This window comes from Vipera ursinii (assembly GCF_947247035.1).
Source record: "Vipera ursinii genome assembly, chromosome: 16".
NCBI classification, from domain to species: domain Eukaryota; kingdom Metazoa; phylum Chordata; class Lepidosauria; order Squamata; family Viperidae; genus Vipera; species Vipera ursinii.
The window spans coordinates 8,452,116-8,464,249 of NC_139529.1; the positions used below are offsets into that span (position 1 = coordinate 8,452,116).

Genomic DNA, 12,134 nt, shown 5'->3' on the forward strand with positions numbered 1-12,134 from the left:
CGGTTGCGACTAAGGTCGTTCACGAGATCTTATCTCGCGGCGATGAGGGTGGCGAGGTCTAACCATAATCGCCCGGCCGCCCTGTTTAGGGTAACTCGCTCCCTCCTTAATCAGGAGGTGAGGGAGAAGCCCTTGCAGGGTCGTGCCGAGGAGTTTAGCCGATATCTGTCGGACAAAATCGCTCGGATTCGGACCGGTTTGGACTCCGACTGGGCAGAGTCTGACGATGAGGACACGGGCAGTCTTGTCGATGTTATCTGGGAGGAGTTTGACCCTGTGACTCCTGAAGACGTGGACAGGATCATGGGGAAGCTGAGCTCCACCACGTGTTTATTGGACCCGTGTCCCTCCTGGCTGGTTTATGCGGCCCGGGATGGGACACGAGGCTGGCTCCAGGCAGTGATAACTGCTAACCTATTTATTTGAGCAAGCCGGTCTGGTCTGATGGGTTTGGGGTTGGGTTTTAATATGGTTTTAACTGTTGTATATATCGGGCACAAATCATTTAATTGTTTTTAACTTTTGTACTTTGTTTTTTAATGTTTATTGCCCTGTACACCGCCCTGAGTCCTTCGGGAGAAGGGCGGTATAAAATTTAATAAATATAAATTTAATAAATAAATATAAACAATGAAGGTTCGGTCAGACAAGCTCAACAGGCAGCCACAGTAGCTTGCATTGACCTGGTTTGGCATGTTGTGTGAAGGGGACGGGGCGCAAGAAAACTGCAATGTGAAGCCAGGAATCTGCCTGTCCTCTACTGGGGAGAAGATTAAAGCTGAGCTTCTTATTCCTGCTCCTGTGTGAGTCCCCCCATTCGGTGGAAAGGAAGCTTGCCCCTCCACCTCAAAATTGTGGAACTCTACAAGTGGATTACCAACCATGGCACCAATTGGTTGTGTGAATGCAGCCACTCTGGTCTGAAAACTCACAGGGGACAGTTTAGGCAAAACTGCAGAGGATGCTGACATGACACAGTCGACTGATGACGTTACCTAGTTTGGTAATGAAACATCTGCACAAAACCACAATAAACACACATTGATGGTTTGGCTGCCAGTTCCCACCCCACGTGGCTAGGTCAGCCAAACAAAGGCATCTCGGGGCTTAGGGTGCTAATAAAACTCCAATTTTAATCAATCAGAATAGAGCTGCAAGGGCCCTTGGGAAATAAGTTGACCCCCCCGGGGAGGCTCCCCTGGTTTATGCCTTACAATCATGAACCTGAACTGGCTTGATTAGGCTGTAAGTGGCGGCAACGTGTGGATCTGTAAAGGAGGGCTGATTACCCGGAGCAGATCCACCCCCTTCTTAATTGCCAGCTTATATAGTCCGTGCCAGAACTCTGAAAGCAACAGCTTCCACTCCGGCGGGCCAAAATGATGGAGAACGAGGTCTTCGCCTCTTTCCTTTTTTTCGCCACACTTTTGATCCTGAAGATGTACGCCATAGCTATTCTCACGGGGCAAGTCAGACTTCGGAAGAAGGTAAGAAGGTTCAGGACAGGGGTGGGGGGTGGGGAGCGAAAGAAAGCTTCCTTTCCTTTGCAAATTCTTTGAAAGAGGCGGAAATCCCTTCTGGGTTGCTCCAGGCTGCAGGAATCTTGCTCTCACAGCATCATCGTGCCTGTCTGCTTTTTTTTTTTTTGCAGCTTAAGGGGGAGAACGGAGACACAGGGGTGCAGGATACAACCACATTCAAGAGGTTCTGCAAAGCCCATTCTACCCAGCTGAGTTTTTTCAGAAGAAGCTGAGGCCTTCCCTAAGAAGGGAAGACGGGCAACGTATTGCAAGTTGCAAGACCGCAACGTTTTTCTGGAACTTGCAGTGAAAGTAATGGTTGAGGCTTCTAAAATGGGGGTTGTTTTTTTTAAGGAAAATATTGTTTTAGGATTCTATCTGGGTTGGTCACCAGGAGAAGAGTTGTTTCAGCTTCATGCAGGAGCCGTTCCTCGGGGTATTTCTGTGTGTGCTTTTGGCTGTTCTCTGTGTATTTATATGGTGGCTATTAAGCTATTAAGCCACCATACAAATAGCACACACAGAACGGCCCAGAGCCCTTGGAGAGGTTCCCTGAGAACGGGACAGTATGAGCCCCAACGCTTGGAAGAATAAACCTCTGATCCAGGTGGCCAAGCCAGGTTGGGTTCTGCAAGATTATCCTGGGACATGGATGTTCCCTTTCATTCCTGAATACCGTTTTAGCACACTGCTCTGCGTAATGAGTAAGGTGCGATTAAAGGAAAAATAATTAGATGCCTGAAAAAAATTAGAATCCAGAGCATTCTTATTTCCAACAATACCAGCACATAAAAGAAATATAATAGCCTTTAAAAAAACACCACTGTCTTTGGGGATTAAATAGAAGGCCAGGTGCATAACAATCATGGCACAGCCGACAGAAAGATTGTGCCATTTTAAAAACTTGCTCACGCTTGGACAAATCTGACCACCAAGAGTTTCCTAGCATGGTTGACACCAGAATAAAAACTACATCACTGGTGATGTGATGGGAATTTTTCTTGGAGATTCCATGACAATTCAAATTTGGGCGCGGGGAGGGTTAAGTGTTGAAACATGGGATATTCAAATAGTTTTTCTTGGGAAATTTTGAAGGGAATGGCTGACGTCAATACTTTTGCAATCCTGCTTTATTAAATAAGAAGCAGTTCTCTTTAAGCAGTAGAAAGTTGCCGAAAAAGAGCCGTGAGGGCTGTCGAGGAATGGGTGGGAAGTGAAAGTCGGTCTGCGGGGCAACCGATAACCTTTCATAGCAAGAGAAACGAGCCGCTGAAAATAAACGCCCAGCCTGTGTTTCCCTGAAGGTTTCAAAGCAGGCAGGAGGAACTGTTTATCTTTGCAAGCAAAGTTATGGCTGCTCCCCTTCAGCGCTCTTGTAAAAAACAAAATTCGCTCATGCCAGAGAGCTTTCTGAGCAAGGGGTGGGAGCAAAATAATTTTGATGATTATTATTATGACAGTGTTAGGGACGCGATGGCTCAGTGGGTTAGGACGCTGAGCTTGTCGATCAGAAGGTCGGCAGTTTGGCGGGTCGAATCCCGAGTGCCGCGTAGCAGAGTGAGCACCTGTTACTCGTCCCAGCTTCTGCCAACCTAGCAGTTCGAAAGCACATAAAAATGCAAGTAGAAAAATAGGGACCACTACAGTGGAAAGGTAAGAACGTTCTGTGCGCCTTTGGCGTCTAGTCATGCCGGCCACATGACCACGGAGACGTCCTTGGACAAGCGCTGGCTCTTCGGCTTTGAAATGGAGATGAGCACCGGCCCCTATAGTCGGAAACAACTAGCACGCATGTGCGGGGGAACCTTTACCTTTATTATGGCAGTGTTAGGAGCGAGTGAAGAAGAAAAAGCAGACCTCCATTTGGGTGGGATGGTATAAGAAGACCTCCAGAGTCCCCTCCAAGTCCTATGATTCTGTGTTCCAACCTATTCTTGTCATTTTAACTGCTTCTATATTTATAATTGTTTTTATACTTCTAGATTTGATTGCCTTGTAAATAGCCTGTTCTGGATAGTGAGATGGGCAACATATGAATTTAAATCAATAAAAGGGCCTCACCCTAGCTGACACCCTTGCTTTCTCTTTCCAAGGCAGCGAAGGAAGCAAGCTGCCCAGCTCTTCCCTTCCGTCTCCTCTCCAACACTGGACCTGGTCCAAAATTCATATCTCAATTGGTGTGTTTCCTCCAGGCAGAAGAGTCATACCTTTTCCAGGTGTTTATGCTAGATAAGACTTTAACATTTTAACCAGAAGACAGCCATGCAGATGACTTGCCCGTGTCCCAATTCACCACTGCGACATGCACAATATGAATGAACGAACTTCTGCTTCGACCTTCATTGTCTTCTCCTTCTGGTCTTTTCCAGGCATTTGCCAATCCTGAGGATGCTCTGAAGCACGGTGGCTTGGAGTTCCACAGAGAAGACCCCTATGTGCAGAGGTGTCTCAGGTAAGTCATTTTGGGGATCAGCGCAGCAAGGTTGACCAGACCAAAAAAACAGACACCCTGTAGGCCTACAACTACTTTGATTAGAATAGCTCTAGGGATAGAACCTTGCAATCTGAATAGGATCCTCTCCTCTCTTCTCCTCCTGTTTCATTTCTCCCAACACTATGGATCTGTTTTTTCTTGGGGAAGGATCCTTCTCACCTCCCCCCCTCATTAAAGGATGACACTATTGGCCAATTCTGTCAAGCCAGTCTTGACCTTCTAGCAAGTCTTTGCCCAAACCTTGGCTTTTTATGACTTGTGGACTTCAATACCCAGAATTCAGCCAGCCATGCTGACTCAGGAATTCTGGGAGTTCAAGTCTACAAGTCATAAAAGAGCCAAGGTTCCCTACTCCTGCCCTAAGCCCATGGGTGGTGGCTTGTCCAGTGTGGTTTAAGGCAGGCAGGTTTAAGGGCTTTGGGTGTCCCCTAAAATGTTTGGAAAGGTCTCCAGAACCCTCTCATCTATCCTGGCTGGAACTGTGTCCCATCTTTTCAAAAGAAAAATTCGCATGCCAGACATGCAGTTTATCTTAATTGCCTAATAAACTTTGATTTATCTAAAAAGGGAGGCCTCTTTAAAAAAGAGAGAGAGAGAGAGCAGGACAGCTTTGCATTTCAAAGGGACGTGATTAATTTTGGAATCTTCCTCCTGCCGATTAATCAGTCCGATTTCCCACATTTATTCACTTAGGATGAATTTTATTATTATTATTATTCAACCCCGGGTAGAAAGGCCAGGGCCCCCCCCCATGTAAAAACATCCTGCCTTGTGTAATTTGAAACTTGAAAATAAATCCTTTTCCTGAGCGAGGTTGGCAATGACGAGATTGATGTGAAAAGGAATGTAGACTCAAGTGCCAGAGAGTGATGGGCCTTGAGTTCGCAAAACATACAACCCAGCTTAATAAAGCCTTTTTTTTTTCCACCTGGCATTCTTCGCCTGGTTATTTTGCAGGACAAAGGTTTCTGTTATACCTGGGTGGCATTTTATGTTCTTTTATAAAAATGTTTAGAAAATAGGGCCTCACTGTGAAAGCCGCCCCTCCTTTTTACACCCTTTATGCTCCTTGTTACACCCAGGCCGTTCCTGGTCTGTTGCAAAATATAGAATACAGAATAACAGAGTTGGGAGGGACCGTGGAGGTCTTCTAGTCCAACCCCCTGCTCAAGCAGCAGACCTCACATCATTCGGGGCAAATGGCTGCCCAGTCTCTTCTTAAAAGCCTCCAGCGATGGAGCACCCACAACATCTGGAGGCAAGGAGTTCCACTGACTGATTGATTTCGCTGTCAGGAAATTCCTCCTTAATCCTAAATTGGATCTCTCTTTGATAAGCTTCCACCCGTTGCTTCTTGTCCTGCTTTCAGGTGCTTTGGAAATAGGTTGACCCCCTCTTTTTTATGGCAGCCCCTCAAATATTGCAAGACTGCTATCATGGCATCCTTTTCTTCATTTCTTCAGCCATTCATTGTGTAATTTAGCCTCCAGTTCTCTGCACTCTCAACCTTTTATATATATATATATATATCACAGTGACTAAAACTGGACGCAGTATTCCAGATGTGATCTCCAGTGCAGTATAAAGTGGTACTATCACTTCTTGTCATCTTGATTCTATCCCTCTGTTGATGCAGCCTAGGATTGTGTTGGCTTTTTTGGTAGCTGCAGCACACGGCTGGCTCCTATTTAAGGGATTGTCCACTAGGACTCCGAGATCCCTCTCACGGTTACCGCCTATCTGTGCATTTGGTTTTCCTTGCCTAAGTGTAAACTTTAAACATTTTAATCCTCAACCAGGGAATAATCTTGATTTCTGCAGCCCAAAGAAAGGAATTTGATTAGAGGGAGGAAGCAACCCTTGTTTATTTAACTTTAAAAAGCGCCTACGTTATTCCTCCTGGCTTCTCTGTTCTTCCTTCAGTCAACAGTCATAAAAAAATGCAATTTGCTTGTTCCAGCCTAGGAACTCCAGAGAAAGCAATGGGGCTTTAGGGAGAAGATTTACAACATATTGTTTGCTTAGAGTTAAAAAGTTGGCTCTGGCTTAGAAGCAAAAAAAGGGGTAGGATTTTTCAGCTTTGGTAATTTACAAAGAACGCACCAGCCTCCACGTCTGAGGACTGGCTGGTATTTATCCAGGACCTGTGGCATTGTTCGGGCCAGCCCATTTTTTTGCAAAGGGAAAAATGTCGAGGGAAGACCCAATGGTTAAGAACAAATACTTTTTAAATTTAAGCTTTGTTGCCATTCAGTGAATTGACTATAATTAATGGGATTCCTTTCAGTGTGTTTACTTATGTTATTTTTCTGCAGCCTGGCAGTTCTGGATGGGATTGGGGAGGGGCAAACCCTGGGAACTTAGACATCTTTCAAAGAATCATAGAATCAAAGGGCTGGAAGGGACCTCGGAGGTCATCTATTCCAACCCCCCTGCTCAAGCAGGAGACCCTATGCCATTTCAGACAAATGGCTGTCCAATCTTTTTGAAAAACTCACAACTTCTGGAGGCAATCTGTTCCCCCAATTAATTGTTCTCGATGTCAGGAAAATTCGCCTTAATTCTAGGTTGGGTCTCCCTTTAATGATCTTCTGCCCAACTCTGTCGAATTTAGATTTTGGGGGGACATGGGTGGGAACTCCTGTCTCTCCAGATGCCATCAGGATAGCTGCCAGTGGGGATGGAGGAGAACGTGTGAAGGCTGCTAATTCATTCCCTGATTCTTCTCAGCTCTCAGAGAAATCAAGAAAACAAGCTGGAACTAAATGGCCTATCAGAATCTCTTCTAATTTTGCTTGCCTATGGGTCTCAGGAGGTACCAAATACCTCCAACGCAGAGTCCCAGGCAGCTTTTAGAAATGTGGGTTTCAAATCCGAGAAGTCCCTAGTCATTGCTAAGAATTCTGGGTGTTGAAGTTCATCCATCTCAAAATGGGCAAGTCTGAGAAAGTTGTAGTAGACTCTTAGACAATTTAACGGAGTACAAAGGTCTTGGTGAAGCAATTGGCTTTTCCGCCTTGTATATTTTTTATGTGTTCTGGTTTTCCTTTGTTACCTGTGTAACCCAAGGAGAACTTGTTACAACTCATTCCTTCTTCCGCCGTAGTTTCCTCCCTGCCTTAAGGGCCAAAGAATGATTTACTCTCTGAATTTCCTAGCCGAAGAGGGCAAAGTTTCTCTAAAGTATAATACCTAGGCAAGAAATCCTTTAATTAGGTCATCAGAAGGTTAATCTTCAACAAAACCAACCAAATAGCTGAGTCCTAGTTGAGTTTATGCCCTGGGCTGAAATGTAGGCAAAACGTTGGGTGCCTTGGGTCATAACCTTGCCTTCTTTATCCAATCTCCCATTACCAACTTTGGGATTTGGCCAAGGTGTGTGGGTACATAAATGAGGGCCATGAGAATTGTCTGGAGAGCAATATTGTGGTAGCCACATACTTTTTTTTTGCCTCTTCACTAATGGGGAACAAATCCAGCTGTGGGTTCATTCCATGCAAGGTAGAGTTGAGGAGCTTTTTTTGATCTTGAGTCATTCCCTTGAAGTTGAACCTAGAAAGTTGAGGAGCTTCTTTTGACCCAGAGTCAATCTCTTGAAGTTGAACGTAGAGAGATGAGGAACTTCCTTTGACGTAGCGTCAACCTCTTGAAGTTGAGGAGCTTCTTTTGACCTTCAGTCATTCCCCTGAAGATGAGGCTCTTGGCTGACTGTACATTTGCAGAAGTAAACAAAATGAATTTCAGAGGGATTTTTAATTGCAAAGACTCAGCTCAAGTGGATTTTTGGGATGTTTATCTGGCTGACTATGTGTCCATCTGTCTTGCAATAACACAACGGATTACAGATGTGAGCTGTTCCCTTGGGTGCAGTTATCTCTGACCCATAAGCTGTGGAGAGACATGTAAACCCCTGAAAGGCCAGGGGTTTACAAGACCACTTGGAAGGATTTGCGGGGCTGATATTGTAGATGGCCGGGATGCAAAAATCCTTTCAACCATTTTGTTTAGTGACTGTTTGAAATTAGAGTGGACCCCCCCAAAAAAAGGTGGCTTATGACCATTTTTCATATTTACGACTGTTGCAGCATTTTAATCTACAAAATCAGAGGAAACCCCACTCCCTTGTTCCCTAGTTGAGTAATGAAAAGCCTGCAAGAAAACCCCCAAGCACCAGGGACCCTGCCCTCTTCCTCCTCCTCCTTAAATCCTCCTCCCTTCTAGCACTGATAATGTTACCTAGTTGGGCAATGAAACGTCTGCAAGGAAACCACCAAGCTCAGAGAGCACCAGGGACCCCACAGTTCAACCCTGAGCTACAAATATTCTCTTTCATCTGTCATTAAGCAAACAGTTAAGTTGGGGACCACCTGTAGAAAACTTGCCGTTTGTGGTTGGGTGTCTTCCATAAATCACGACTGCACAAGGCACGTCTTGGCAGAACGTGTGAACCCAGTTAGAAGTATGGACTGCCGGCTGCAATTCTCGTTAGGTGCAAGGCTGCGTTTCAGACTGCGGCTGACTCAGGTTGGATGGGATTTTCCACCAGCTCAAGAAAAAGATGAAGTCAAAGTTAGTTTTTAAAATGTTTTTCCATTATTATTATTTTTTTTGCAAAACTCGTCAACTGTAACTTGCTGAGAAACGGCTTTCTTGGCAACTGTTTTTGCTTTGAGATTCCTGGCAAAACCTTGTGAATGTAACTGGGGGAGCCAGTTTGATGCTATTCATTGAAATTATCTGGCAGGTTTTCTGTTTTTTTCTGATGATGCGATTAAATGTTATTTAAGCCGGTCACGGGGTTTTCAACTTAGGCTCCTAACAGAATTCATTCGCTTAAATGTTCACTATGCAGAATCTGTTTGTTACTTCTGCAAAGATTACATTTTAAAGAGAGGTTTTGGGTTTCCCTGGCTGACTAAAATGGAGAACAGAATTAATCAGAAATTAGAATTTCTCATCTGAACCTGGCCTGAATCCTGAAAGCATCAACCTAACCTCAGATTCCTAAATAGGCTTCTAATTCCAGAATGTTGGTAAAATGGCCAATCCTCATACTTTTTTGGTATTTTTAGAGGATCTTATATAAGCATGCATCTTGTTTTATATGTATTTACAGTATTGCAAATGCTTGCATTTACTATATTGTATTAATACAATCCATATAGTAATCTTGGGAGATTATTAAAGAGAGGCCCAACCTAGAACTAAGGAGAAATTTCCTGACAGTGAGAATAATTAATGGAACAGAAGTTGCCTCCAGAAGTTATGGGTGCTTTATCACTGGAAGCTTTTCAAGAAGAGATTTGGACAGCCTGGAATAGTGTAGGGACTCCTGCTTGAGCAAAGGGTTGGACTAGAAGACCTCCATGGTCCCTATGTTCTACGTTCCATCTCTCTTTTAAAAAGGTGACTTTCTTAGTCAAGAGTAGAACTATTTCTAGCAAATCCTAGTGGTGCACACCCCTGGTATTATTTACTTAGCTAAGATTTCAAAGGATTTCCTTTTTCTTTAATGTCAAAACTTTGAACTGCTTTGGCTTTTGAAAGAAGGGGGAAAGAATGTAGAGCTTGAGGTTTAATGGTGCGTGCAAAGTTCCCAGAAGAACTTGAGTATTTTCTACAAAGCATGGAGAAAAGGAGACCAGTTGCCTCTTGTAAAAAACATCCTGAAACAGTTCTAACCTGTTCATCTTCTTCTTGAACCGCATAATGGTAGCCAGCAGCCAACTTGAGGTCCACCCAGTGTTGAGTCTAAAGGACCAAGCCTGACCATGTTCCTCTTCTGTGTCCTTCTGTCACCAGAGTTCATCGAAACGATATGGAAACCATCTACCCGTTTCTGTTCATCGGGACTGTCTATAGTTTCCTGCATCCCAATCCAGTCGTGGCACGGATCCACTTCCTGGTTTTCTTCCTGGGTCGGATCGTTCACACCATGGCGTATCTCCTCCAGATGAGACCTCCCATCCGTTCGGTGGCTTACAGCGTGGCTCAGATTCCCTGTTTCTCCATGGCCCTACAGATCCTCATTTCAGTGATCAAACGTTAGTGACTGTTGGTGGCCTTCGTCCCCGTGGCTCTTGGGTCATGCCGAACGCAGGACATGAAGAATAGCAAGAATCTAAATGGAGGGAATAAATGCTTCACCGTATGGCTGTATTTTGCGAAACTAGTTTTGGCTTCTCTCTCTTGGGAGAAAAAGACTATAATGGATGGGTTTTTTTTTATCTCCTGGTCTCTAGGTTCTAAGGCGTGGATGATATTTTTGTAAGGTCCAAGTTTGGTTTGGAGAAATTTAAGAAGTGGGCAAGCAAGGAACACCCCAACCTGGGTGGGCGTGAATGAAAAGAGATTATTCCTTCTGCATTAGCATGAAATACTTTCTCATCCAAAGGGCCACCTAACTAACCTCAGTTGAAATCTCTTGAGCTGCCCACTCCATCTGTGAGATGTTCAGGGTCCAGCGTGGGTCGACTTATGGATGTGACTCTTACTCTTCACACTGTTTGTAATTGAACAAATAAAACACATTGAAAGAAATTTGTGCTCTTGGCATTTTCGATCTCCAACGTTTGCAGTGGGTGGGCAGTTTCTTTAAAACTCCTGTTTTTTAGATTAAATTTTTGTCAGCCCTCTCAAGGGAGGCCCTTCGGATTGGTTCCCAGAATTCCCCAGTCAGGACAGACACCGCTCAGAATTGTGGGAGTTGTAGAAGGTCCTTCAGATGCATAAATTTCAAAGTACATGTTATCAACGTCTCATTAAATGTTAGGAGAAAAAATTCTACACGGAAAAGCAGTTAGATGGTGGAACCAATGACCCACAGGGTGGGTGAATTCAAGCTGGGGCAGGGCAGCTATCTTTCAGAAATCTTGACAGTCCTTCTCTGAGTATCACGTTGTGTGGGAAGTCCTCCATAACCTCTTCCAACTCTGTGAACATGTGTTTACTATGTGTGAAGGTACTGCTAGTAGTTGTAGCTGTTTTTACTAACTTCTGTATCCTACCAAGGTCACAACAGGAGGCATCACCCTGCCCAAGTGTGTCTCATCTCAAAAAGCTAAGCACAGTCAAACCTGTTAGTACTTGAATGGGAGACCACTCAGAGATCACAAGGCCGTAGCCATCCTTGATGACCACTCAGCCCATCGTGAATGATGAGCTGTTTACTGCACAATCAACCTTCAAAGAGTCTCGGTCCTCTTTTTTTGTGACTGATCAGCTCATTGCTCTCCCATCTGAGCCAAAAAACAGGGTTGTGGGTTCCAAAGAGTCCCGTGCAAATCTAAAGTAAAAGACAGCAGAAAGTGAAATAAGCACAGAACCCCAATAACTGTGCTTCTAATTTAATTTTGAGTAAAGTTTCTTACCTGTATGTCTATGGAGATTCTGAGTCATCCAGTTAGTTATCTGGAAGTTGAGTCTCGGCTTCTTTTAAAAAAAAGAAAAGTCCTGTTGCTGTGACTCATGGATTTCTCACCTTTAGTTGCCCCTCTCTGAGGGAGGTGGATGCTCGTCCTTCACCCCCATTAGGGCAAAATCCCTAAAACAAACGAGCACTTAGGAATGATTCTGCATTGCATCCACACTGCAAGGCAACAGGAGCATTTTTCTTCCCACAAAATGCTGGCTGCAAAAAAATGTTCATTATGCATTTGATGATACAGCATTGCCCTCTAGCGTCTACAGCGCACTATGGCACATTTATTATTTTTTCTTTATTCCAGAAGCCAGCCGGCATTGGCTTCCAGAAATGGACGGGTAGAAATTATCCTATACGATTACAAAAGAGTGGTTAAGGCACTTGGCTAGGAAGCGGGAGATGGCGAGTTCTAGCCCCGCCTTAGGTGTGAAAGCCGATTGAGTGACTTTGGGCCCATCACCAGGAGACGGTGAGTTCTAGTCCCGCCTTAGGCATGTCGGTGACTTTAGGCCAGTCCCTCTCTCAGCCCGACCCACCTCACAGGATGGTTGTGGAGAAAATAGGAGGAGGAAGGCATGTGGGATATGTTCACCACCATGAGCTATTTGTAAAAAATAATAAAAATAAAATCACCCCATGGCAATGCCCGGATGTTTTGTCAGTTGTGGAACGGGATGAAAAAAGCACCATGTAAGAC

At 44.5% G+C, this 12,134-nt stretch overlaps 1 protein-coding gene and 1 long non-coding RNA gene across 2 annotated transcripts; one reads left to right on the forward strand and one right to left on the reverse strand.

The window, feature by feature from the left end:
* Positions 1 to 1,358: 1,358 nt before the first annotated feature.
* Positions 1,359 to 10,561, forward strand: PTGES (prostaglandin E synthase). Its single transcript, XM_083374919.1, has 3 exons — positions 1,359 to 1,487; positions 3,890 to 3,972; positions 9,817 to 10,561. Exons 1-3 carry the CDS (start codon positions 1,380 to 1,382, stop codon positions 10,061 to 10,063), a joined length of 438 nt encoding a protein of 145 aa, XP_083231045.1. The 5' UTR covers positions 1,359 to 1,379; the 3' UTR covers positions 10,064 to 10,561.
* On the reverse strand, positions 7,091 to 10,521 carry LOC310647585. The gene is made up of 4 exons (XR_014493893.1): positions 10,424 to 10,521; positions 9,697 to 10,135; positions 8,393 to 8,560; positions 7,091 to 7,718 (listed from the first exon to the last, which is right to left on the reverse strand). It is a non-coding gene; the product is annotated as an uncharacterized lncRNA (long non-coding RNA).
* Positions 10,562 to 12,134: the final 1,573 nt, after the last annotated feature.

What these genes read in the sequence shown, in the direction of transcription:
- PTGES (XM_083374919.1), top strand. Translation starts at nt 1,380, where the DNA reads ATGATGGAGAACGAGGTCTTCGCCTCTTTCCTTTTTTTCGCCACACTT. An exon ending in AAGTCAGACTTCGGAAGAAG is followed by an intron (nt 1,488 to 3,889) that starts GTAAGAAGGTTC and finishes GGTCTTTTCCAG; the next exon opens with GCATTTGCCAATCCTGAGGA. An exon ending in TATGTGCAGAGGTGTCTCAG is followed by an intron (nt 3,973 to 9,816) that starts GTAAGTCATTTT and finishes TTCTGTCACCAG; the next exon opens with AGTTCATCGAAACGATATGG.